General features: G+C 51.9%; 9 protein-coding genes across 9 annotated transcripts; 3 read left to right on the forward strand and 6 right to left on the reverse strand.

Annotated features, from left to right (window-relative positions):
* Window positions 1-857: 857 nt before the first annotated feature.
* Window positions 858-1148, forward strand: CPAR01_14301 (uncharacterized protein; the record flags this gene model as incomplete). The annotated part of the gene is made up of 1 exon (XM_060498552.1): window positions 858-1148. The coding sequence occupies one exon, from the start codon at window positions 858-860 to the stop codon at window positions 1146-1148; it is 291 nt and encodes a 96-aa protein (XP_060342613.1).
* Window positions 1149-1642: 494 nt separating this feature from the next.
* CPAR01_14302 (uncharacterized protein) lies at window positions 1643-4054 on the reverse strand (the record flags this gene model as incomplete). Its single annotated transcript, XM_060498553.1, has 3 exons — window positions 1643-3206; window positions 3307-3397; window positions 3475-4054. 3 exons carry the CDS (start codon window positions 4052-4054, stop codon window positions 1643-1645), a joined length of 2235 nt encoding a protein of 744 aa, XP_060342614.1.
* A 1128-nt stretch (window positions 4055-5182) lies between these two features.
* On the reverse strand, window positions 5183-5989 carry CPAR01_14303 (uncharacterized protein; the record flags this gene model as incomplete). Its single annotated transcript, XM_060498554.1, has 2 exons — window positions 5183-5585; window positions 5739-5989. The coding sequence occupies 2 exons, from the start codon at window positions 5987-5989 to the stop codon at window positions 5183-5185; spliced, it is 654 nt and encodes a 217-aa protein (XP_060342615.1).
* A 993-nt stretch (window positions 5990-6982) lies between these two features.
* CPAR01_14304 (uncharacterized protein) lies at window positions 6983-7642 on the forward strand (the record flags this gene model as incomplete). Its single annotated transcript, XM_060498555.1, has 2 exons — window positions 6983-7216; window positions 7448-7642. 2 exons carry the CDS (start codon window positions 6983-6985, stop codon window positions 7640-7642), a joined length of 429 nt encoding a protein of 142 aa, XP_060342616.1.
* Window positions 7643-8133: 491 nt separating this feature from the next.
* CPAR01_14305 (uncharacterized protein) lies at window positions 8134-8589 on the reverse strand (the record flags this gene model as incomplete). Its single annotated transcript, XM_060498556.1, has 1 exon — window positions 8134-8589. The coding sequence occupies one exon, from the start codon at window positions 8587-8589 to the stop codon at window positions 8134-8136; it is 456 nt and encodes a 151-aa protein (XP_060342617.1).
* A 110-nt stretch (window positions 8590-8699) lies between these two features.
* CPAR01_14306 (phosphatidylinositol-4-phosphate 5-Kinase) lies at window positions 8700-11820 on the reverse strand (the record flags this gene model as incomplete). The annotated part of the gene is made up of 2 exons (XM_060498557.1): window positions 8700-9521; window positions 9571-11820. The coding sequence occupies 2 exons, from the start codon at window positions 11818-11820 to the stop codon at window positions 8700-8702; spliced, it is 3072 nt and encodes a 1023-aa protein (XP_060342618.1).
* A 4346-nt stretch (window positions 11821-16166) lies between these two features.
* Window positions 16167-16415, forward strand: CPAR01_14307 (uncharacterized protein; the record flags this gene model as incomplete). Its single annotated transcript, XM_060498558.1, has 1 exon — window positions 16167-16415. The coding sequence occupies one exon, from the start codon at window positions 16167-16169 to the stop codon at window positions 16413-16415; it is 249 nt and encodes an 82-aa protein (XP_060342619.1).
* A 1042-nt stretch (window positions 16416-17457) lies between these two features.
* Window positions 17458-19350, reverse strand: CPAR01_14308 (uncharacterized protein; the record flags this gene model as incomplete). Its single annotated transcript, XM_060498559.1, has 4 exons — window positions 17458-17849; window positions 17909-18210; window positions 18280-18717; window positions 18782-19350. 4 exons carry the CDS (start codon window positions 19348-19350, stop codon window positions 17458-17460), a joined length of 1701 nt encoding a protein of 566 aa, XP_060342620.1.
* A 1357-nt stretch (window positions 19351-20707) lies between these two features.
* Window positions 20708-22572, reverse strand: CPAR01_14309 (uncharacterized protein; the record flags this gene model as incomplete). Its single annotated transcript, XM_060498560.1, has 6 exons — window positions 20708-20917; window positions 20999-21248; window positions 21312-21479; window positions 21537-21682; window positions 21758-22216; window positions 22273-22572. The coding sequence occupies 6 exons, from the start codon at window positions 22570-22572 to the stop codon at window positions 20708-20710; spliced, it is 1533 nt and encodes a 510-aa protein (XP_060342621.1).
* Window positions 22573-24192: the final 1620 nt, after the last annotated feature.

Here is a 24192-nt window from a genome sequence, read left to right on the forward strand (position 1 = left end):
GTCCCACCGAAACAAGGAGTGCCAAGATCCCCCCCAGTTCATCTGGTCGGTAGTATATCGGGAGTTTCCCGAACTGAGGGATTACTTCCTGCGACTTCTTTAGGAAAGAATTCTAGGCCGGTGCCGGCGGTATTTACTGATCAGTAGCCATCAAAGGACGGGACGATCGGTCATCCCCGGGCAAAGTGGGGGCGGTCATGAGTCGTGATGCTCATGAGGCGTGGATAGGCCCCTATGCGCCCATGGTATTGCCTTGTGGTCTCCCCTGCGACAAGTTTTCAGGGGCCTAGAGATAAAACAGCAGTCAGAGGGTTGAACTTTATTCACTACGTCTACGACTGGAAAACCTCCCTCATGAATTCCGTCTCTTGCACTCAAGCACCGTGATCGTTAGGAGGTGCTGGACAGGATTTCTCCGTAGGGACGCTTGTAGCATGATTCGATATCATTATTGGAAGCTTCGGCCATTTGTTTGAAGTCCTTAGAGCGTATCATGGTGCACAGCCTCCTTTGCGTAGAAGCGTAGAACGTGATGCGCTCTTTAGGCGGTCTCGCGTACGGCATAGCCCAACCGAACGCGAGGAAGTCGTAGTCTACGAAACGGAACTTTTGCAATGATTCGATACAAGTTGCGAGCTGCGCTTATGCGTTCCCCATCGAGCATGGTGGCATAGCGGTCCACTAACGGAGCTATTCATAAGTCAGTTGTGAAGTTCCACCGACCATTATAGATGAATCTCGTATAAAGGGCAAAGGATCCTACCGTAGTTTCATGTCTTGTCCAGTACAACCATCACTCAAATCTCAACTTCGTTCTCATTTCCAAGACATTCTCCATCACAATCACCATCGCTAAAATGAAGTTCCAACTCCTTTCTCTCGTTGCTCTCCTCGCAGCTCATGCCTACGCGGCATGCGGCCCTGACGAGACCGAGCTCTTCGACCTACAGGTTACCACTGGCACAAGTCAATGTTCCAACTTTGGCTGTTTCAAAGCTTGCACTTTCCCCGACGGAAGCGGTTCATGCAACGGTTGCACACAATCAGTCTCTAATGACCACATTCGACCACTCGGCGGTAGTTACTGCTGCAAAGGACCCCTCACAGGCCAGACCAACACCTGCATTACTGGTTGCCCCGCAGGTTAGACTACTTTCTATCATAATTCGTAGAGAAGCAGAAGTATTAACGTTACATCTTACACTAGGGACAAGAAGTTGAAGTGCTACAACGTTCCACGAGGTCACGGCTGCTTGAAATAGGCAAAATCACCAAACGGTTGAGCTAGGTTCTCGTGTGATTGACCAAAACCGAACTTTTTCTTGATTTTCAAGGGATAGCAAGGCATCTGACTTGGAGCGAAGGGGAGAATGCATCATTGATTTAGAGCGTAACGTCTTCTAGGATACCAACATGAATATACCTGCATATTCCAGTTCAGTCAGCTTGAATACACGTTACCACTCACCTGATACACATCCCAAATTACGCTGCGACTTGAATATCTGGTCTTGACTTGATTAAACAACATGAACACAAAATAAGGTAAAAGCGTCAGCGGCCACGGACAAATATAGATGTCAAGATAACATCAAAAGGATCATTATTGGTCACTCGAGAGTTGTGACAGGTTATCGAACATCTAGACGCCCGCGAAGCGCCATCCTTTCCGTTGAGAATTATTCATCGGCACCAAACGAACCTTGACATCTTTTGCCAAGCTGTTCATCTGTCTGACAGTCTCGAGATTCTGACTCCTGGCCTGCAGATCCTCATCAAGCCCATGAAAGAGAAGTGCTAGAGGCGAGGACTTCCAGACTGCACGACTTGGCCCACCCCCAGATCTCCTTCGCTGACTACACGCAACCAACACCAGGGTCGAAAATATCCACTGCAGCGCAAGAAGGGCTATGGGGTATGCTATATAGCCCCATTGAACATAAATGCATGTTTGGGTGATGATAACATGCCCAGTAGCCGCCTTAAGGTTAGCAGGTACGTCCTTGCGCAACTCCTCTGATGTTCCATAGGGATCATTGCGCATCGTAGCCGTCATTGAGTCAGCCAACCCAGCAACCATGTTGTTGACCGTCGACATGGATGCGTTTCCGGATGCAAACAGTTGCTGACCCCAGACTGAACCTTGGACCCATTGATATGATTCCGCCTCTTGGGTGGTCATTTTACCACTCAGAAAGTCAGTCATCGTCTCCCTCATCCCTTGCCAAGAGCTTCTGTCTACAACCCAGACGCATTCTCGCGGGTATCTCTTCCAGGTGAGTTTCTCTGAGTGAGAGATCTCGGGGGAGTTGTCGTAGATCTCTCTGAAAATTTCATCCTTGAAACCGACTCGGACGGAATTACTCGCCCTTTCGTCTACTTCTTTGCACTTTTTCTCTGTGCCGTCAATCAAAACAGATTCCGTAAGTAATGAAAAAGAATTCTCATTCCTAGATTCACCCAAAGTTGCGGGACGTCTTTTTAGCAGCTGTTCACCGCCCTCCACCTTTTCTGCATAAATTCCATCAGTGACCGTGGCTTGATAATTCTTGACGCAGGGGTCGATTCTGCATTGAGCCGCAAGTGGTTTTCTGTTCATTGGGGAATTTCCAGGCCCACATGAATCACACTTGAAAGATGTGAGCGACAAAATATCGAAGCTGTAAATGGGAGGCGAGCTGTTGTTATACGCCTGACTGGGTGTAGATGCCATTGTCAGAAGTGTACCACCGCCTTCCCCTTGGAGGATCCTCTCGTCAGTTTTGTTTTTGCTCCATGGAAGGTACCACGTCGAAACGTTGGAAGCCGGTGTTGATTTATTGGTAAAAAGTTCGAAGACGGCTTTGTCTGTAATGTCTTTACAAGAGTAACATATTCCGAGAGACGAGAAGTAGCCTCCTCCGCCGTCTTGCGTGAATGTGCAGTTGCGAGAGGTGCAGGCGAAGTTGATTAGCTCTCCAGCCTTTGGAGGGTCCACAAGACCTTTATTGATAGCCTTCCGCATTTTCTGATTCGAGGTGATGGGGGCAGCATCGAGGGAGCTGTCGCGCTGTTGAGGATTGCCCGAATAGTTGTTCGTCCGAGACACTTCGGCTATACCGAACTCTGCCGTGATATTACAAGAGCCAAGATTGATTGTAGCCTGGGAAAAAGCGTCGATTGCAAGGGCTGCAACGGTGATGAATGCACCAAGTCCAGCCAAATATCTGTCAAATCGTCAATAGGCCAACCTCAACAATGATGAAGGTCACATTTTACCCTCTAATATTCGGCCGAAGAATGCATCTCTTCATCAACAGAACTGACCCCCACGGCCCTCGACTCGCATTGTCAAACAAGACGAGATCACCTAGCGTTTGAGATCGATCGAACCAGTTCCATTTCAACTGTCCTAAGCCTAATGACCATCACAAGTTAGAATGTTTGCATGCCTCTCAAACACCGTCAGCCCATCGACGAGAGACAGAGACTTACCTTCGGCGACAGGGAGTATGAGCGCAGCTTTGAACACAGCCGTGAAGACGGCGATCAAGGAGTTGATTGATATGAGCTTTGGCCAGTTGGGAAGAGGTTGCCCTCGGTAAACGGATAGGATAATAACTATCGCAGAGATGCACTCCAATGCTAGAACGCTGCTGAACATCTCTACCCACCACACTGACCAGATCCATTCTACGGATAATCCGCTGTTCGGTGGTGTATTTGGCTGCTCGTGGTTTGGGACTTCGTTCTCAGCAAGCTTCAAGGTCAACTGTTTGGGAAGCTCTTCTTCCGAGTCCACCGAGGACACCTCCGAAACTGACGTGGGGTGTAAAGTCTCTTGATCAGAGATGTCTACCATGTTTGGGGCAAGGAAGGCTCTATGTTCGTCGTTCATAGACATATCTCTGGTCTCCTGGAAAGAATAACCGCATTCTTCTTCGACGGGTGTTGAGGGTCGTTGAGGGGACAGCTCTATTGAATCGTTGCTTTCTTCATTAGAAGCAATCGGAGCCCTGCGCAGTGAAGGCAAGATAGGAGAATACATGGCACTTGAAGACAGAGAATCGACCATCTTGCGAGAGAAAATCAGATGCGAGAGTAACGCGAGGCTGTACCGAGGGAGATCAGTGTATAAATAAGATGGCTACTTTATCTATAGCAAGACATGTTCCAACACATTTGGACGAGGCTGGAGCTGCAAGTACCTGTGGCGTTCCCCTTGCTTGTGGTAAGATATGCGATTCGCCATTTTCACCAAGCCGTCAGCAGTAGATGCGGTTGCAATTGGCCATGTGTGAGACCTCCAAATAGTTACGAGTTCTGGTGCAACTCCGGCAATGCACATCTCGGAATAGAGGAATGGAAGCCTCTTCTTGGTTCAGCCTCAATGCCCCACGAATGCAGGTCCTGGAGGTTGAGACTGGGCTTACGATGGGAAGCAGTTAGCAGTACAGTCATCTTTCTCTTATGGCCGGCTTGAAAAAGCATGTCATTTCAAGTAATGGGTACACACTACGCTGTTTATTTAAAACTGTATTCTCGTACTTGTGACCCACAAGCATTTACTTTCTTCAATAACAAGATACTTGGGAGACTGGGCTTACACTCTCAGTCTCCCTCGCCCACTTCCATCGCAGGACCACCACATCTCTCCACAACCTTTTGACCAGCTTCAAAAGCAAATCGTCCGACGTTCACATTTGGTAACCGCTAGACTCGGTATGCAGTGTCCTCTTCTTTCATCACGAAACTCCAGCCGACCGCTATCGAAGGAGGGGTTCGACGAACACAGTAGTCTAACCAAGCGAGGATAATATTCCATGGCCTACCTTATTTGACTCCCAGTATAACATGGTCTACAGACATTTAGTCTAATACATGCTTATGTTTGACGGACTTCGGCAGACCTCAGGCAACCTGATACCTGGCTCTCAAGAGCCTGGCAGCCCTAAAGAATCGGCATCACAATGATTCTGAGGATGTTTATAGCCCATTCGAACCCAATAAGCCTCAAGGCCTTCCAAGTGTCTATTCCTGCGTCATCACAGCCATGCAAACTGTACACAATCCGGATCATCTATCCTCGATACTCGTACATCCCGATAACGCCAAGCAATGATGTGTCATACCCTCCAGCCTCGCGGCTAGTCCCAAACCCCCTTCTGCTGCCATTCCCCTCTCTCAAAGCTACCCAGCTCAATCAAGAATTTCGCCTCTCATGATCCATCCCGACCATCTCATACCCGCTTTCCCCGTCCCTCCCCCTTCCACGTCCCCGTCCCCTGGAGAACCCGAGCCCATCCTCCTCGTCTCCGGTGCCACCATTTTGCGCGGCACCATCACCACTGCTCCCAGCACCGCCCCCGGAATTTCCACCGCCTCCACCGCCGAACGATATTGGCCTCAGCTCGCGGTATCTGGACCCCCAAACGGCCAACGCTACACATATACCCGAACTGGCCGCCATAGCACCCCACCACATTGCGTTCCGTGGGATGCGGCCGGTGTATAAGCTCGTGACAACGAGGTGTAGACCATGCATCGTCAGCGCGAAGTCGGGTACGAGCTTTGAACGGCCGATGAGGATGATGATTGCGACAGCCCTGTTGTTGTATGTTAGCGCTGGTCTTCAAGCTCATGCCCTTGCTCGCTCGCGTCCTTTCTCACTTCACCCAACGAGCTCCAACCTCCCAGAAGCCACATACTACCAGCCCAAATGTCCCGTATGAAGGACGGAGAAAAAGGGGACAACTCACATGCAGAAACCCCCATCGAGAACCCACAAGAAAGCTCCCAGCCACCCCTGCGTCGTATCCCCCCGAACAGCCTCCCACCCAAAGACAAGATCCAACGTGAACCCCGTACCAGCGACGAGCGCTGAGAAGAGCATCAACACCAGTGCCCCGGCATAGTACAGTCCTTGTAACGCCGCGATCTGCGAAGCGATGCGCAGTGGGGGCAGGTCGTTGAGGGCGCCCGGCCGGGGCGGCTTGCGACGGCGGGGCATGGCGGGTTGAGGTCACGGTTGTTTCGGAGGGTTTGGTTGCTTCGGGTTTCGAGGAACGCTATGGTAGGTAGGTTTCTGGAGTAATGTAGATGGTTGAATGGGTCGTTGTTTTCGTGGTCGTCGTCGAAAGGAAGGGAGAGAGAGTTTGTCTAGGTGTCGTTGCGAAAGACGGTCGTGCGCTCTGTCTTGTTCTTGGTCTTGCGAATCTCGCTACCGGCGGAGCATTATCGAGCTTTCCTTTGCGGTTCGCAATAAGAAACTCCCAGACCACCCCCCGGTCGTAATCCCTTCTTCCCTGGAGCAAATCTCCGTGGCCGCTTATAAGCTCTTGCGTCCCTATTGGCAATCAAAGGCTGGGGAAATTGCGTAAAATGTCAGACCCCAGCGTCGATTCGTTCTCGTGGGGATCGTTTCCGTCTTTTGAACGTATTTCAATGTGATTCGTGGTTTGTTGCGTCCAAGCTGTCACGTTTGGAAGGATGTGCCAAAAGGGAAGCAGCGGGATGTTGACAGTTTTGGTGGCTGGAGTCAGCTGGGCCAGTTTGCGCCACACTTTCTGTCTTTTTGCGGCGCGCGCCGGTGAGCCTGTGCCTGCCTAGAATCGCAACGGCAGAGCTTCCTATCGGCACCCGCCACGCTAGGAACGAATGAGGCAAGGCTCACATTGGAGCTGAGCCGTGACAGAGCCACCCCGGTAGAGTGAACTATTCCACTCTAGGCCACCGCTCGATATTCTGCCGGCCCTCCACTTCGAACTTCGCGGCGTTGTTCAAGATCTACAGAAGTCCTCAACCAAGAATTCGAGACTTCATCTGAACCGCCACTCGTCGAGCGTACACGCCAGATCAACCCGCATAACGTCAAAAGCCTGCTTCTTCAACCAAGCTTTCCTCCGGCACCCACCACCAAACTCACGATCCATCGATCCCCTCCCGATCCCCCCGATATTGACACCACATCATAAAACCCGAACTTCCCCCTCCCGTCGACACAATGGGCCTCTTCTCCTCCTTCCAATCCGAAGAAGCCAAGCGCGCCGAAGAAGTCCGCACGGGCGCCGTCGCCCCGGACCGCAGCGAACGCCGCAAGTGCTGGGAGGCCCGCGACGCATACTTTGGCTGCCTCGACCGCAACGTCATCGTCGACGCCCTCAAGGACGATGCTAAAGCCCGCAAGGCCTGTCCCGCCGAGAACCAGGTCTTTGAGCGGGATTGCGCTGCTGCTTGGGTACGTGCCGTATCCCCCCCTACTCGAATCCCGTTCCTCCTTGCGCAGTCGTCCTTAAGCTCCTTGCGATCATGGGTGTAGCTTCTTGCTACCCCAGCCGCAGGACCTTTGACCAAAGCTGTTACCGGTTCACGCAACAAAGACAATTGAAACAAACACCAACTCCTTGAACTTCAACGGAGACCCTCGCTCTTAACGAACCCAAAACTAAAACTAACCCTCCTCTTCTAGGTAAAATACTTTAAGCAATGGCGCGTAGCAGACCTCCAAAAGAAGCAGCGCATAGCCCAGCTCGAAGCCGAAAACGCAATCAAGATGGACGTCACCACCACCTTTGCCGACCAGCCCTCAGCCCCCTCCTCCTCCAAGGGACCGACGCCAACAAAGGTTGATCTGCAGGATATGCTCGCCTCGAGGAGGCAGTAAGACGGGGACCCTTCGAGTTCAAGACAAAGAAACAAGTTTAAAGTGAACGAACGAACCAACCAAACCCCACGTCCAGTCAGATTTCGGGCGGAGCCTCAGCTTTCTTCTCTCTGGCTAATCTGTCTGACGATACCGAGTTTTCGGCAACTGTATTTGGCCCCTTTGATACCAGAAAACCTCCCTTTCCTCCAGCTATTTTTCGCTGGTGTACAACACTGTGTTTCTATATACTTCACTCCTCAGGGGTCCGGCGGGATTCAGAATAACGTCTGTAGAATAACGTAAACCACAATGACAAAAGAACCACTAGCCATCAATAAGCCAAGCACGGCTAATTCCAAAGCCCAGGCATCTACGTTACTGAGAAACACATCACAATGCAAGCTTGTCTTCAACACAGTTGAGAACCGACCTTCTATTTGTGCTACCTAGACGCACCCAACCCCATCCATATTATGGGAAGGGAATAAAAAGCGCCCTCTTGAATATCGCTATAAAGTTTTCCACCAATCCCATCCCACGACTCCTAGTTCTTTTTTTCTCCCTTTTGCCTTTGATTCCCAGCAGAGTTTGGTCATCACCGGGGGCGGAAAACAATGATTTTTTACGTGATGACCTTTATGTATGAGAGACTTTCTGTATGGGCGAAAAACAAGAGAACAAAAAAAGAGGTTTGATAATAAAACCCAAGGAAAAAGGTGTGAGGAGAGAGAAATGAAAAGGTTTGAATAAAAAAAAAGAAGAAGCATGCTCAATGCAATGGTGGTATCATCCATGAGAGAAAACACTAGTAAAAAGCTCTGTGGCTCGTCTCGGCTCTCTGTTGCCTCGGTCGCTGTGAGACCTCGTTGAACGAGCTTGCAGAAATTGTCATTGACCCCGTTGATGCAATTGTTGATTTGTCGACCCGTCTCTGTCTCTCTCCCTCTCTGCTCCTCATGCTTCATCCACCCTTCTCTTCCCGTCGCGTGTCGTCCCCTGCTTCGTCATTGCTCCCGCTCTTACTCCTAACGCCACGGATCCGTCTGCTGTTGTTCCGCAATAGGCGGCTTGCGCCCTAGGCCAGGCCCATGCGGAAGCTGCTCTGTCCGCCAGCCTCCTTTGGCAGCGGCGGCAAGGCTTTATCCAGCGAGTCCTTGCTAAGGCGAGGCTTGATGTTAAGCGAGTCCTCTCTGCTCATTGTCGAACCGTTTCCGTTGGGCAGCGCCCCGTAGCCGCTGTCTTGACTTTCGGGCTTAAGATGATGTCCCTTGGGCGGCGTCGGCGGCGCATAGTCCCTGAGTCCAGCGAATCTGCTCTCCATACCAGGCTTCACTGGGGTAGCGGGTCGGTGGTCATCCCCATCACGACTCGCTGCCCCGTCTCTGCTTCTGCCGCCTAGCGATGAAGCCTCTCCTGCCTCTTCAACTACAGGTAAGATAGGAGCCCCTTGGCCACCAGATTCTCGCCGTTCGTTCATTTTGGTTGTCGACAGGACGACATCTGGAACGTTGAGCTCGGAAGCCCCGTGTCTTTCGGATCTTCGGGCATCTTGCTGGGCTCGCTCGACGGTTTCGCGTGCTTCGGGTGACATTGGAGCGCTAGGCGGGGTTGGCGGAGGTCGGTAGTCGGGCATTGGGGGAATGTTGTTTGTCCCCGACCTCCGGCGCATGCTCGAGCTCCAGCTGGCAACACGCTGTCTCTCCGCAGCTGCAGCAGCCTCGATCTGCTCCTGGTCCTTCCGCTGCTTCTCTCTAATCGCCTCTTCAGGGGACATCGTGATACCCTCGACGAAGTTGTAGAATCGGTCGCCGTACTGTTCAGGGGGAAGAGCGGAGATCTTGGTCTTGTCGCTTGTCAGTCCCTTCCAGAAGTGCTCAATCTTTTTGATCATTCCGTACTATACAGAAAGTTAGCAATGAAACAGCAAGCGCGGGAAGAAATCATACGTGAGTCAGGCAGTCGATGACGCCCAGGTAGTAGATCTCATCGGCTGGAGAGTTGTCCTCATGGGTCGCCTGGAATCCACCATCGTCCTGATTGAAGATGTATCCCGATCTGCTATGTCCCTCATCGAGCTCGTCTGGCATTTGAGCTGCAGTCTGTCCCATGGGCACTGGCCGTTCGTGCCTGATCATATTGCGCAGCTCCCGCGCCTTGCGAGCGTTCTCCAGTTTGGAAGGCGTTCGCAAGAGAACCGATGGCGGCTCACCATCTTCTTGCTCGCCGCCGGGGTTGAAGACCTGAAGAGTCTTTCCTCGAAGATTCTCCTCGTTCCCTCGCTGTAAATCGTGGATACCGATCAACAGAGAGTAGTCCATGATTTTGAGCTTCTTCATCAAGACCACATCCTTTTGCAGCTGCTCCAAGAATAGCTTCTTCTTCTGGATGCCAAGTTCGAGGTTTCGTTGTCTGCGCATCCAGTTGAGATCCTTCAGCGTCGCCCGAGGGTTCTTGTCCAGGTCCTCTTCCTTATAGTCGCGGCCAATCGTAGATCCCTTCAAGTCGAAAGTGGTGTGGATGTCCCGGTGGGGAGGGAAGAGGTTGTTCATTACTACGAAGTGAATCTTCTTTCCGTAGGGCATCTTGACACGGTGGAGACCGTAGAATTGAGATAGCAGCGTATTCGGGTTCTCGGTGACGTGATGGTAGTAGTCCTTGAGGACCTTGCGGAGGAACTTGTGCTCGGCGTGGTGGATCGTCTTAATGATGTACTTGTAGTCTCTGGAGAAGTAGAAGAAGCTACCACTCTTTCCAGGGGAACCCAGTTCGGACAGGATATACTTGCCCGTCAGAGACATGAGGTAGTCTGCGGGATCCAAGCGAAATAGGCCGCGTAGATGTCGGAATACCCACGGCGCATAATCCTTAAATTTGAAATCGTACTTCGCCGAGGGCACCAACTCGTTTCCGGCACTGAAGAAATTAGTAAACTTGCAAAGCACGTGGGTAACACGGGACTTGACGTACATGTCAAAAGTCGACTTCTGCTTTGCCTCAAAGTCAGCATCCGTAAGGGGCCGGTCGAGCTTCGCGTTCGTGCGGGACACCGAGACACGGATGCCCGTCAACATGTTGTAGGCCGTGACCCAGTTGGTGTGATGTTCATCGACCTTTGTGCCGACCAAGACTCTATCGTCATCCTCCTCTTCCTTTCTCTTCCTCTTACTCGCCCGCTTCTGTCGATAATGTTCGGCCCAGCGCAGGGCTTCCTCGTCGGGCACCACCTCGTCACGCGGTACATCAGACTGCATGGAGCGAGTATCTCTCCGCACCAGATTAAGGGACGCCCTACGCACTCTTTGCGTGGTGCTTGTGGGAGAGAAGCGACCGCTGGAGAAGCCCGTATCGGAGCCATCTTTAGAAGCGCGATTGGATTGGGTGCCGGGAACCTCGAGCGTATGTCGATGTTTCAATCCGCCATTTGGCGGTTGCAGGCCCGTCGGTGTCGATCCGTTAGGGGTAGCACCACCGGATTGATAAAGCGGCGGAGAAGAGAAGCGTTGCGGTGATGCCGGTTGGTTGTTGGCGGTGGGATCTGGGGACAGCGATGCGTTGCTGGGTGCTGCAACGGGCGTTGTGTGGCCGTTGACAAGTCTACCTTGTGACGGTATTGCTGGGGGTGCGTAGTTGGGACTGCTAGTCCCGTTTGTTTTTATGGTATGATCGATGGATCCAGCCGCAGGCGATCCAATTGATGGCGGCGTAAGGTAGTTATCCGTCGGGCTCGATTGCTCGGTATCGGAAGATGGCTTCTTGATGATAGTGATGGGCGGCGGCGGAGCTGTCCGGTCGGGCATGGTGACGGTGTGTCCATTTTGTAACGGGTGTTTCTGATTCTTGTAATCGTTGTACTGGTCGTGGTGATGAGAGTCGTGGTCGTGATAAGCAAAGTCTACGCCTCCTCCGGCCCCTGCCGAGCCGTTGGGCAACGAGCTCATGCTAGTCGGCCTCGTCCCATTCATCTGATTGGGGATGGAATCAGAGACGTCTGAGGCGTGGGTTGATGAGGTTGAGCTTTCGTCGAAGCTATCATGGAGGTTGTTTGAGCGCGATGGGCGAAGCGGTAGGGTATGGGAGAGCCCGTCAATTGGGTGCTTGTGGCCAGACAGATCAAGCGTGTTGTTTGGGTCGAGGTCCAGAAAGTCGGAATTTGGCGAGTAGACGGGGGCGTTCTCGCGGGTGAGGTAGGTGGGCATGGTCGGTCGGCCGGGGTTCGAGACGTCGGGAGGCTGGACGTAGCTGAATGTGGGAGTGGATGTGACGGGGGGGTGTTAACGGCTACTGCTACTATTCTGAGCGATGTCGTTATTTTGTCTCTAGTTTCTCCTGGTTGTTCGTGGGGGTATCAGCGGCAGGATGGCGATATTATCGAGTCCTTGGATGGTTCGTTTGTTGGATTGAAAGAAAGAAAAACAGAACAGGCCGAGCAAAGTCTCAGCACATTGTTTTCCGATGAAAGAAAAAACAACGCAAAAGTCGAATCAATGCGGCCGTTCGTTCGTATGGATCGTCGAGGTTTGGGGGGTATCGTACTTTCGCTAGGCGTGCAATTGACGGGGGTCGACGTTGTCGCTGTCGATGGTGAAGATCGACGAGTACCAGGAGCAAAGATCGGAAATTGGGGACGATGCGTCGCTCCTGACTACGCGGTCGAAGTCGTCAGGTTCGTCTTTGTCGGGATGGAGGACTAGACGAACAGAGAGGAGGAAGCGTCGGAGAAGATGCGGAGGGTTGCGAGTCGAGACGGAGACAGAGACAGAGACAGAGACGGGAGAGGATAAATCAATGGCTCGGGCATGTCTCGACGGCGGCGCGGCGCATGATATGACGAGGTGGGTGGTGGTGGCCGGTTGGATGAAGAGAGGGAGTAGGAAGGAAAGCCGGGGAAGAGAGGTTTTGACGATGAGAGAGGCTCAGGTCAAAGAGACGGCGAGAGCGCGCAAGGTTACGGGTCCACGTTGGTGGAAGAGACGTCTCGCAGGGCAGTACTACGTACAGATAGGCAGTGTCCAGTACCTTGAGGTACCTTACGAACCTACGGGTTACAGGTGAGGTAGGCAGGCCTCATCAGCCGGGAGGGAGACGCTGGAGACACATCAGGAAGAGCCGAACAGGCGGCCCGGCCCACTGAAAGAAAGCCACCGGGCCCCTGACGGTACCACTGATCACAACACAGAACCACTGAGAGACGCTGGTAGCCCGACGTGGACAGGACAGTGGAGGTTACTTATCTTCCATCGACAGTCCGTCAATAGGTACGTACTCCAAGGTTTACCACCTCAAATTCACCTGAAAGCAGGATGTTCAGCAGAGGGGCGGGACTCGGGAGGACGCTGGCAGTGATGGCAAGTTCAAACTTCAGTGGGCGAGTGGCAGAAAATGAAAGTGGGAGGCGGGTGCACAGGTTCCCTGTACGTACTCTGGTATCCACTGGCCGGCTGGATGTTCGCCCTGTTGCCCACTTCCTCCCGCGCCTTACCTAAGCTTCTGGATGGTTTGGTACCTTAGGCGGTAAGGCGCCATGTTCCTGAATGGGGGAAGGGGAAGGGGCTGTGTGAGTGGGCGGATATGTATACCTCCACCACTGATTACGTGCAGAGATACTTGGAGATCCACCTCTTCTAATGAGAGAGAAATAGGCATCTCTGAGTGGCCGACGGCGGGGCTGCGGTAGTGGGGTCCATGGCCCAATAAGGCTTGGCCGCCCACCGGTCTCTGGGTCCTGTTGCCGGGGCTCGAAATGAGCCGGCGACCTCTTCGCTTTTTGTTCTCAGTGTCAGTTTCTCTCTCTGTGTCTCTCTCTCTTCCTTTTCAGAGTTCACTGTCCCAATTCTCCTCCAAGTTATCCGTACATCAAACATTGAAGCTAGGCATACTTAGGTAATCTTTCGCCGCCAAAGGGCCCCTGGGGAGTCCCCCGTCTCGCTCTCGCCGACACGGTCACCGTTCACTGGTCAAGAACACACAGGGACAGCAGCAAGTCCCGCCGCCCAGCCCAGCCCCAAGACGTGCTTGACGCCGTGTTTCCGGCCAACTGGGTCAAATTCGACTACCAAGCCACGGCATCCAATCTCGACTTGTCAAGGGCCGTAGAAGGCGTCTCGAAGGGGGAGGGGGAGCCTGAAGGAGCCTCAAATATGCCACCAGTCGCCGATGGCCGTCGATACATCTCTTGAAGTTCTTCCGGAGTAACCTCTCTGCCACCACCATGGCCCTGACTCCATAAGACGTCAAAATCATGGGACGGAAGACCCCGCGGTCCTTGCATACACGTACATAAGCGGTCCCCTTTTCCCACTCTCATGTCCGTACTATTCATAGCACCCACCACCTCTGTTCCCCTTTCAACGACCTCCTCCGTGGATACGTGGATATGCACTCCGGTAGGTAGCATTGGATCGTCGACTGAGCCTCACTATGCATGCAGCTCCTTAAACCTGCCCTCACTTTGACCCTTGGAAGTTGGAACTCCCGAGTCCTCATATCCAACATAGCCCTATTCCATCACTTCATCATCAAGTCTCGTCACTGCCAAAGTTAGGTTTTTGCACTGATCCACCGTGAGTGTGTCTCACAGCCACACTCCTGTTTTGTTCCTGCATATCCCTATGCCGCCGCGAAATCAGACATGCATTCGATAGCACTTCGTTAGATATTGATATTGTGCTCAAATGGCGGTACATCGATTACCACGTCTCATCCCCTTCCCTCGCCCCTTACACGGTCCCGTCCGTCTGCCATCATGTTACTATATTTCAACTCGTTCCGAGATCTCAGGAGTGAGGGGCCAGCTTTCACCAAAGCAAAGGCCCAAAGGTAGCCGCAATGGATCAAATGCCCCTGGACAGTTGTACGCGTGACATGTCGCATACAGACACACTTGTCCAGAACCATCCCGTTCCCCCCGTCAACACCTTAATATCAACGACCTGCCACTCTACATGCATGACCGCCCCGTTGGCGGGCCCCCCTTCCCCTCTCCTTCGTATAGGCAAGAGCAACAGATTGCAGAAAACTTTCCCCTGCGCAGCTGGAAGACCCTCGTTGTCAGCCTGCAGAGCGGGGTGCACCACCAACCGTTGGGACATTGCGCCCTCATCTCGTCCCTGATCGGCCCCCTTTGATTGTCTCTGTTTGTCGCAAAGCGACGGATCCTCTGGGGTTTCTGTTCCCGAATAGAAAACATGACGAACAAGACGATGGAGATTGTGGAAATGCAGTCGGCATGTGGCCTCGGCGCTCACGTCTATCGGAAAAGTAGACTCACCTTCTCAGAGACACACATTTCCCCCTCGTAGTAATGCTTCATAGAAGCGAGAGAGACTCGAAACACGCAAGGTGTGCATTTACAGATGGCGATATTGACTTCCGCGCTGCCTTACCTTCACTCGTCCTCCAGTCCACCGTTCATATCACCACTAGTGCCGCGGGGCACGGGAACCCAAAGAACCCCGGGCCCGATCGCCGTCAGCAGTTAATCGGGCCTCCCTTCATCTGCCTCGCCCTCTGTACCTCCTTCCTCCAAATTCCGACTGTCGTCCTGAATACAAATGTTGCGTTGCTCAAGTCTAGGGCTGACCTAAGCACCCTTCAGGGGCAGCCATGGATCTTTCGTGAGAGACAAGAACCAACGAGTGCCCAATCACACATGGATCCGAGGCGTCCAAGTTGGTTTGTTCGAAATCAGCTTTAGGCCACCCGCGATTCCGCGGCAGCTAGCCAGCTACCGCATCCCGAGGGCCGCGCCAGACCATGACTCAATGAAATACCTGTATCCGTACCGATATGGATAGAGCTTATACATAGCCTCATCTTCTCTATCAAAAAGCATATTTCAAATGGTACCTTTCGGGCAAGTTCCTCTCCGAGTAGAACAACGTTGCCGAAGCCAGAGCCGCCACTGCCATTCTTTCAAATGTCCAGTCTCAGTCCTCCAACCTTCTCAGCCTAGGTCTTACCGCCCGCGGATCCCCAAGACGGGTAGAGAAGGATTGCGTATGCGTGCCAAAAACGGATGCCAACTCATCAGGCGCCCAAGATCGTCCAAGGTCACATCACGCACCACAAATCACACAACAGACATCACACTCGCACCACACGCCCCTAGAAACCTGACCGCCAGTCCCCCCCCCCCCCAAACATTGCTGATAGTGAGCCCTTCGGAAAATCGGGGAAAGATGAGAGGCACACACGCAGACACGCTCACTCACACCGTTTGATGAGAAGCTAGCCAGCGTGCCAGCCCAAACCCCGTGACGTTGTGCCAGTCCTGGCCGTTACAACTGCACTAAACATGCACAGTCCCTGATTTACCCTGGATCGCCAGAACGTGGACGATCCCTTGGGACTGCCAAAAATGCAATGACCTCATGGTTTACCTGCCCATCAATTCTGTTGTCTACCTAGGCTCTCACTCATAGGGTCAGCACTTGAGCCCAGTCGTGCCGCACGTGGAACATGAGAATGGACTACAGCAGACTCTTAAGCCCCAATTTCAATCTTTCACTCATTGCCGCGAACTTCTCTAGTAGCACAACCAGGGATGCCCTCTCACCAACCGGACACCCACCGCCCAGTTCTTTCACCAGAAGAACCAAGAAAGCTGTTCACACAACAAGTCCCTTCCCTGACATTTTTACTCTATAGTGCTCCGTACCCGCTCCGGGTTCCCGCGCCTGGGATGAACCTCCTTGGTTTACGCGCGTGCCCCTGGCTTTTCACTGCCGTTCGCACCCTTTCCTGCCCGCCACCCGCCAGAACAGGAGCGTTATTCAGTAATGCTAAGGAATAAAAAAAAATGGTGGTAAATATTTTTTTAGTGGTTGCATCGAGAGCTTTGGCCCCCATCGCGGCACGGCACGGAAAGGGGCGCTTGCAATAAGGTCGTTCATGCTATGTGGTGCAGGCCTGGCCGTGGGCACGATCATGTTTGATGCCTTGAGTCCCAATACTCGTTCGTATAAGAGTGGTTATCGACTGTTCAGCGACTTGTCACTCTGAGCTTCACTGAATCGGAGTTTTGAGGCATCTTGCCCGATATCTCTCACTCTTCCATTCTGTTCTACAATATCTCCCGTCATACATCTTCTCCTCATCTCGCCAACACGAGGCCTCCCAGTGCAGTTCGTAACGACGGCTCTTTCGGGATTACGATAATCTGAACTCATCATCCCCCCTGAACCTAATTGAATCCCGTACTACGACCCCCAGAACATGTTCATGCCCTTACGTGCATACATCAGAGCTCCAACGGAATCGTCCGTGACAGGTCGCGATTAAACAATGCAAATGAATGTTTCCGAGCACGTTCACCTGCCTCATCCTGCAATTTACAAACAACGGACCGACAAAGCTTTCCAGTTCCTTCAATTGCTTGGAAACCCCAGGGATCATCATGTTAATGCTGGCAAAGGGATGAAAAACAACAGACGATTGGTTCGTCACTTACCAGCCAACAAAGTCGCCGCCCTCCCCCTCATGCGCCGAACAGCCTCTCTTTCACATGTTTGTTTTAGATCAGAAAGAGAAAAAGAGCTGTTCCAAACATTTCACAGGTAGCACAAAGGTTCTCATGCGCAGCATCTAACCAGGCGCACCTATCACCAGATGGCATTCCTGCCGTCCTAGAGCTTATGCGGCCATCAACTTGAGACTTGAGTTCATCTCATATCCTCGTTATGAGCCCGGCCTTCTGTCGAGCATAAAAATGGTTATTGGTATTTGTAGGCACAAATGCAAGTTCCCTCCTGTGCACGTACTCCGAAGGATCGTTTGCTGTCCGAGATCATGCATAACCAATGTATTAATGGAGTATCACGTTATTACGCTCCTGCTCAACAACCTACCTGCAGCAGCATGTCCATCGGGTCCATGTCGCCAAAGACTCCCTCCAGACTCGCGAAATCAACATCGTCGAGGCCATAATAATAACCATATCCCTCCTCATGCGTGTTAGAATAGCATCCGTTGCTTGCGTCCCTTGCCTCTGTAGGCCCCGATATGATAGCTCCCGGGGCATCACCTTTCAAGACAGGGTGGACAGGTTGCCCATCGAAAGGGTGAGTCAACTGGCGGACATAGGTGAGCGCCGTCTCAAGGGTACAAGTAGACTTTCCTGAAGACAAGTTTCTCTGTATGGATTGAAGTGATTCTTTTCCGCCCTTTGGGTCAGCTTGTTTATCTTCGGAAACCATGAAGGAAAAGTACTTACTGCCGAGGCGGTTTGCTATCCCAAATATGTTAGAAAGAAGGGGCTGTGAAACAGGCTGGTAAATCGATACTCACCAATAGGCCAACGGCTCCCTATCTGCTCCATAAACAACTCCAGCAGATCAAGCTGGGAGGAGAAAAGGGACATCTCGGACGAGAGCGCTCTTTGCAAAGAGAAGATTGCGCCAACCAAAAGAACAATGTAGGAGCACAACGGGTCAACAACGTCAAGGTAGGCGGGCTTCCATTTTCCGACGACTTCGGCCGCGTCGTTTGCCTTGTCCAAGATCGAGTGCCAGTGTGCTGTGAGATCGGGAGCAGCCGCGGTCGACGAGCTGCTCATCTCCACGGCACAGATGGCGAGTAGCAAGTCGGAGCTGGAACTGTTAGCTTCACTGGTCCGATTTCATACGGGCACGATGTCGGGCGAGGATCATAGTGCTTACCAGGACCAGACAAGCAAATTCTTCAACCGAGACGCGTGGTCTTCTCCCGTCTCGCCAACGCTCAGATTTCTCACGGGCTGAAAGTACCACGAAGGCAACGCAAACGCCGTGGCCGCGCTGTCGCTCTCGAGCTCTCGTAGGCGGTTCTCGAGGCCTTTGGTGCGGCCGGACTTGACTAGGGATCTGAGTTCTGTGACGGATCTCACAAAGGTGCATACGCCGAGGTAGAGGCTCTGATTCGTACATGCCGGCTGTGAGAAGATGGCTTTCATCGTCCGCCAGTGTTTCGGATGCGTTGATCTCCTCAGAGACTCGTGCTGCGATAGGTCCTGATTCTGTTCAGAGTCAAGAGACGGCTGGAGCATGGACTCGGTAGGTGATTCAGAAGTGAGCCTGATCTTCTCTTCGAGGCGATTCGATATCGCGTTTGGTGATGCACTTTGGAGGCTTCCTTGTTAGCACAGTAGCGATGACTTCACAGGCATGCCCAAGCAAGACTTACGTGATGGCACAGCAGCAGGAGTCAAGGCGATAGATGCACCACCATACCCTGGCCCACTCCTCCATCTCAGCATCCAAGTCCTCCGCCTCGTCCCGTCGTCTTGCTGCCAGTCCATCCCCGCCGCCGGCGTCCTTCTCGCTATTGAGATCAAAGGCCCTGCCAGACACGTTGCGCTGTCCTCCAAGGCACATCGTGTAGTACAAATCAGCCATCCTGGTGATCTTGGTGGTTTCGGTGACAGTTGTCCACGTCAAGGAGTCAGACATGGCGTGAAGGCACAGGAGAAAAGATGCTTTCAGTTCATCCACGCTCAGTTCCGAGTCGCTTGAGAGACTTTGAGCTCGGTTAGCAAAGTCTTCTGGTGACCACGGTATGACGCCTGGGTTCGCGAAGCGTGAAGACACGGTGAACAGGGCCATTTTGAGGCGGGGTGACATGCGCAGCGCACTTCTGAGTCGTCTGTCTGGACAAGTCTCGAGTAGTGGATAGTTTGGTTGGATGTGTTTGAAGTATAGATTCAATCTTGAGCGCTCTGTTAGTTCATCAAGTCTTACTTCGCGTTGCTTCATGGCTGAATGTTGTTCACTAACAGGTAAGTTTCCATCTCGAGGCTGACGTTTGGGCCGTATGATAGGGGTCTTCCCAAGACATGCTCAGACCAAGACATAAGGGATGCATCGCCATTAGTTCTTATTCGATTCGAAGCTCTAGATGGTATACCATCTGAGCCATCAGTGCAAACGGTTGTGTCTGTAGCTCGGCCACTTAGCTCTGAAGAGGCGGCCAATTCAGTAGAAGTCGAGGGTTTGAGTCGTTTTGTGCATCCTTTTGGAGGTCCTGGAAAACGCCGTAACACGTATTAGAAAACAAAGTCGAAGCAACCTTAGGACAACACATTTACCTGGTTTTCTTCTTCGTTTGGTATACGAACAAGTGATAAGACGTGTACGGCAGTTTCCACACGCAGGACGGACTTGGTCACCTGTCCCACAACCACGCTGTTAATCGAAGCCATGTGGGGGGATGAGTATCAGAATTTTTGAGCGGCTCAATCTCTTACACTTCGTTTTCTTCCTACGCAGATAATGTCAGGTCAGAAGCTTCCTTCAGACGAGGGTAGTCGGGAGTTGATGGATGGGAACGAACACTCTACAATGGTCGCAGACTCGCAGCTTCCCCTCATCTGACTCCGGAGGACTCGAGGTATTGCCTGACGGATGATGGTCGGCTGTGGTAATCCGAGGCGACTCGGCAGACATGACGATACAGGAACTCAGTCGCTATTGGCCTCCAGTGCATCAGGATCCTGGATAGCTAGCTCGATGACACTCCGAATCGTGACCTCACGCCCTCCAAACAGATAGAGAATAAGGCCAGAAGTGTCCAATGTCAAATTTTGAACAGATTGTCTGGCAAAAGACAAAAGGAATCTCAGAAGTCAAAGCTACTTGCTACAAAGTATGTAGACGGACACGGCGTTTCGTGCTGTAGGTCGCGGGACATATGCAGAGGACCCGAAGAGGCTTAGGGATCCCGTTTTTGCGGGGTAGCTTTTGGAGGTGCCGGGAGATCTCCATGGGGCCCTCGTACTTCCTCGCTTTCTGACGTCTTTGTTTCGGCCTCGGCAATTAGTAGCGGTCCGGGACTTTCTCCAATGAATTGATTTTCGATGATCAAACAATCGCACTCCATTTGGAATGCTTTTAAGTCTAGTTGAGCAACCCATATCCATAACCGAGTTTGCGATCGTGCGAGATACGTCGTATGGGCCATACTTACACCAAAATCTCCTTTTATCGTAATGCTGAGCTTTGCCACAGACTCACAGCTTATCTAAGTACTAGACATACTATCGCATGATACATTCCGAAGAACTGCGAATTCACATCCGCACACAATCTTGCGGTACCTCGGCTAGCCACTGCCTTATTCCTTGCTAGCTATGATCTCCGGCGTCCGTGGGTTGAATCGAACCAACAAGCCCGACTGCTTCGCAAACCAATACGTTGTCACCTGCCACTCCGGCTCACTCGACGCCCATTCAAGACTAAATTGCCGCAATATCTGAGGCACTACCTTCCCAACTTCCATGATCGAAATGTTCTTGCCAATACAAGTACGGACACCAGCCCCAAACTGCAGATACCGGACAAAAGGTCAGCACATTCCTTCGAGATGGCGAGATGGCGTCAACTTCATCAGAAGCTTCATACGTACACTCATGTTATGCCGGTCCATTGTCTTGACAGCTTCAATGTCGTCGCTGAGCCAGCGCTCGGGTCTAAAGGTATCGGCATCGTCGCCAAAGATGCTGCGGTCGCGGTGGATCACGGCGGCGTTCATGCCTACGATGGTGCCGGCCGGTAGGTGAAACCCACAGATTTCGGCGCCCGTCTTCGGGACAATGCGTTCGAGGGGGTAGGATACGCCTGGGTGCATCCGCATGGATTCTTTGATGCATGCTTGGCTGTGTGTTGTCTCAACGTTAGGAGAGTGAATCATAAAGGCCCAGGTTGCTGAAGGGACTTACAGATATACGAGCTTTTGGCTCTCTCCGAACGTGACCACGGGCGACAGTTCTCCTTTTGCTTGTGCCTCGTCGATTTCCTTCTGTAGAATATCATACACGCGCTTGTCGCGCAAGACATAGTAGAAAAGAGCTCGGAGGGCGATGCCAGTCGTATCACTGCCAGCCAGCCTTGTTTGATTGAATAGTCAGTGCAGGCCACTTTACAAAGTATTGTTTCTTCCTTACAGATTGCCCATCAAGTGGTTCATCATATCTCGAGTACTGATGTGTTCACCAGTAGACGCTTGCTCCCGTCGCAAATACGCCAAGAAATCTCCTCGTTCAGAAGAGTCTTGTTTGGCATCGTAATCTTCTAGGCCCTCCATCACCATCTTTGCCAGTTGAGGTCAGCTGGACACGCTCAGAAGAAAGATTTCAACAATGCACATCTCATGCTTGTAACTCACATTCATAACTATTGGCAATGGATCCGGAACTCCGAGTTTTTCCATCACCTTCCTCAACGTGATGTTGCCCAGAAGATACTTGTGCAAAGAAGGCACCTCCCCGATTATTCCGCCGTACATGAGACCAGTCTCAATGCCAGAGATAACATCGTTTACATCGGACCGGGTCTCCATGAATCCGAAGCGACGGGAGAACGTGATGGCGCCAATGACGTCGAATGCGTACCACTGTACCCACGTGCCCAAGTCGACCACCTGCCCCTGCATATCGGTCATGGCATCCGTAAACATTTTCGTACAGGGGTCCACCAGATACTCGAGGGTTCGAATAGACGTCATGGAATACTTTTGTGCCACTGGTCGCTTGAGTGCCTTGTGCATCTCTGGGTCGATCGCCGTGAACAGACTCTGCATCCTTTCGTCTTCGTAAATAGCGTCCAACGTGTTGTAAAAGTTTGACTGAAGAATAACCGTGTTAGATTGTGTCAGATTGACCGTCTCCTTGTTGTACATACCTTGATGAACTTGGAATTTATGCCGTAGATGGTTTGCAGAGCTGCCGGGTCTGAAATGTCAACCACGTTGGGGGCAGTTCGTACGACTGGCCCGTACTTCTCATGAAGTATACGGTAGTCTGAATGGGCGTTGCCCTTCCAGACGAAGAACACGCGCCATAACGGAGTGAATCTGGCAAAGAAGGGCCCAGGAATTTTACTCAGGCCAGGGCGGAAAGCTACTCGCAGTGAGTTGACTAGGAGAATGAACAGGATCAAGACGAGCCCAAGTGCAACATGGTTAGAATCGATGGATAACATGGTAGCGCTCAATGAAGATTCTAGTGCGAGATTGCGGTTGAGTTATCATAGCGTAGGTCGTTGGGTGACAGTCCATTTATACTCTACATCCGGGGACTCAGCACTACCATAATCTGGCCCAGGGACATCGTCTCGAGCTCGCATAGATGTTGAGGTGTCCTAGTCTCTGTGGAGAAATTGAGGAATATTGGCTCCAGGCTACTCCGCACGTCGCTGCTCGCACCGACACATCACAACTTGCGGGGCATCCAGAGGATGCTCCGGTGTCTCAGGCCTCGCACAGTTGCCCCTCGGGAACTAGAAGACATTGGTCACATTACCGTTCATCAACCTAAGGAGACGCATACATGCGGGTAGTTTGTTGCCTTGCCTTAGGGTAGAATGTTTCCCTGCAACTGATTCTAGCGCCGAGACCGAGGGAACACCCCGGCTTGCACATGGCTCTTGCGTATGTTATAGCTTGTTCAAGACGTTACCACTAAATCGCAATAGTAATCACGCACACTACTTGACTATACCTTGATCGTAATCATATACAAACGAAGTGGAAATACTCTGAAGGCCTTGGCGGCTTCTGGAACTTGCCAACACAGCTGCCGGCCGGCATGGTTCCCACTGCCGATCTCCGGAGCAATTGGGCCCCACCCGGTGTGACAGAGGTTCCTCCGGACCCACTTGAGGATGCTCCGGAGCCTGCATCTGCCGGTCATCACCTACGACCGAAAGGCCGTCGTCAATGCTTATCACTTGCGCTTTAATGTCACCTTCGTCATTGGCCTACAAATAACGTTGATCGACAGGCCACCTGACAGCACTTTCTGCAAGTTCTTTTCCGGCAGCACAAGTATTTAACTTAGGTGTTGTTTATTAATGTCAAGGTCCATCGCCGCGCACACGTCTGTCTCATCATTTTTGAGGATCGATGTGTATCCATGAGCGTAGTGCGGGTTCTTAACCGATGTAACAGGTTATTGAACGGAATTAGCCCAATCACTCTTCACGCTCTGTGTAATGATGCCAATGTCATTTTTAGGGAAATTATGCTTTAGCTGTATGATTGAATTAGTCGAGTAGATACGGAGGCCCATCAATTATGCTCGGGAGGTGTCTGTAGTGCAACAGAAACATCTGTCGCGGAATCTTTGTCAATAATATATTGCTTCCGTATAGCGATTGCTAGCAGTACACATTCGCTTCCATCATTGGCAAGTGCCGGTAGCAACCCCCCTTCCCCCTTGGATGAGCCATTGTGGACCGCCACTTCCCTCCTGGACATATCGAACATTTGAATAAAAAAATGCAGATGAAAGGCAAAAGGAAACCAGATGAGGTTGAAGCCTCGGATTATATTCGCTCGTGCAGAAATACTTTGGGTCTATGTCTTTGCAGGGCCTCATCTTGCTTGTTGGTTCACGATCCCGAGCGAACCTCTTTTCTAAGAACTTCAGTGTGTTGTTACGCCGGCGAGATTAGTCTCAGAAACACCATTCGAACTACTTGGTATCTTTGAATCTTTTTTTCATTAGTGTGTTTGTAGCGCTACGTAGGTTATGTTGGGGCGTCGCGAAATGCCCCCACGCTTCAGGTAAGTCAAACCACCTACTTTTGGCCCACCCCCCC

This window comes from Colletotrichum paranaense, assembly GCF_030867605.1.
Source record: "Colletotrichum paranaense strain IMI 384185 chromosome Unknown Scaffold_15.1, whole genome shotgun sequence".
Classification (NCBI taxonomy): domain Eukaryota; kingdom Fungi; phylum Ascomycota; class Sordariomycetes; order Glomerellales; family Glomerellaceae; genus Colletotrichum; species Colletotrichum paranaense.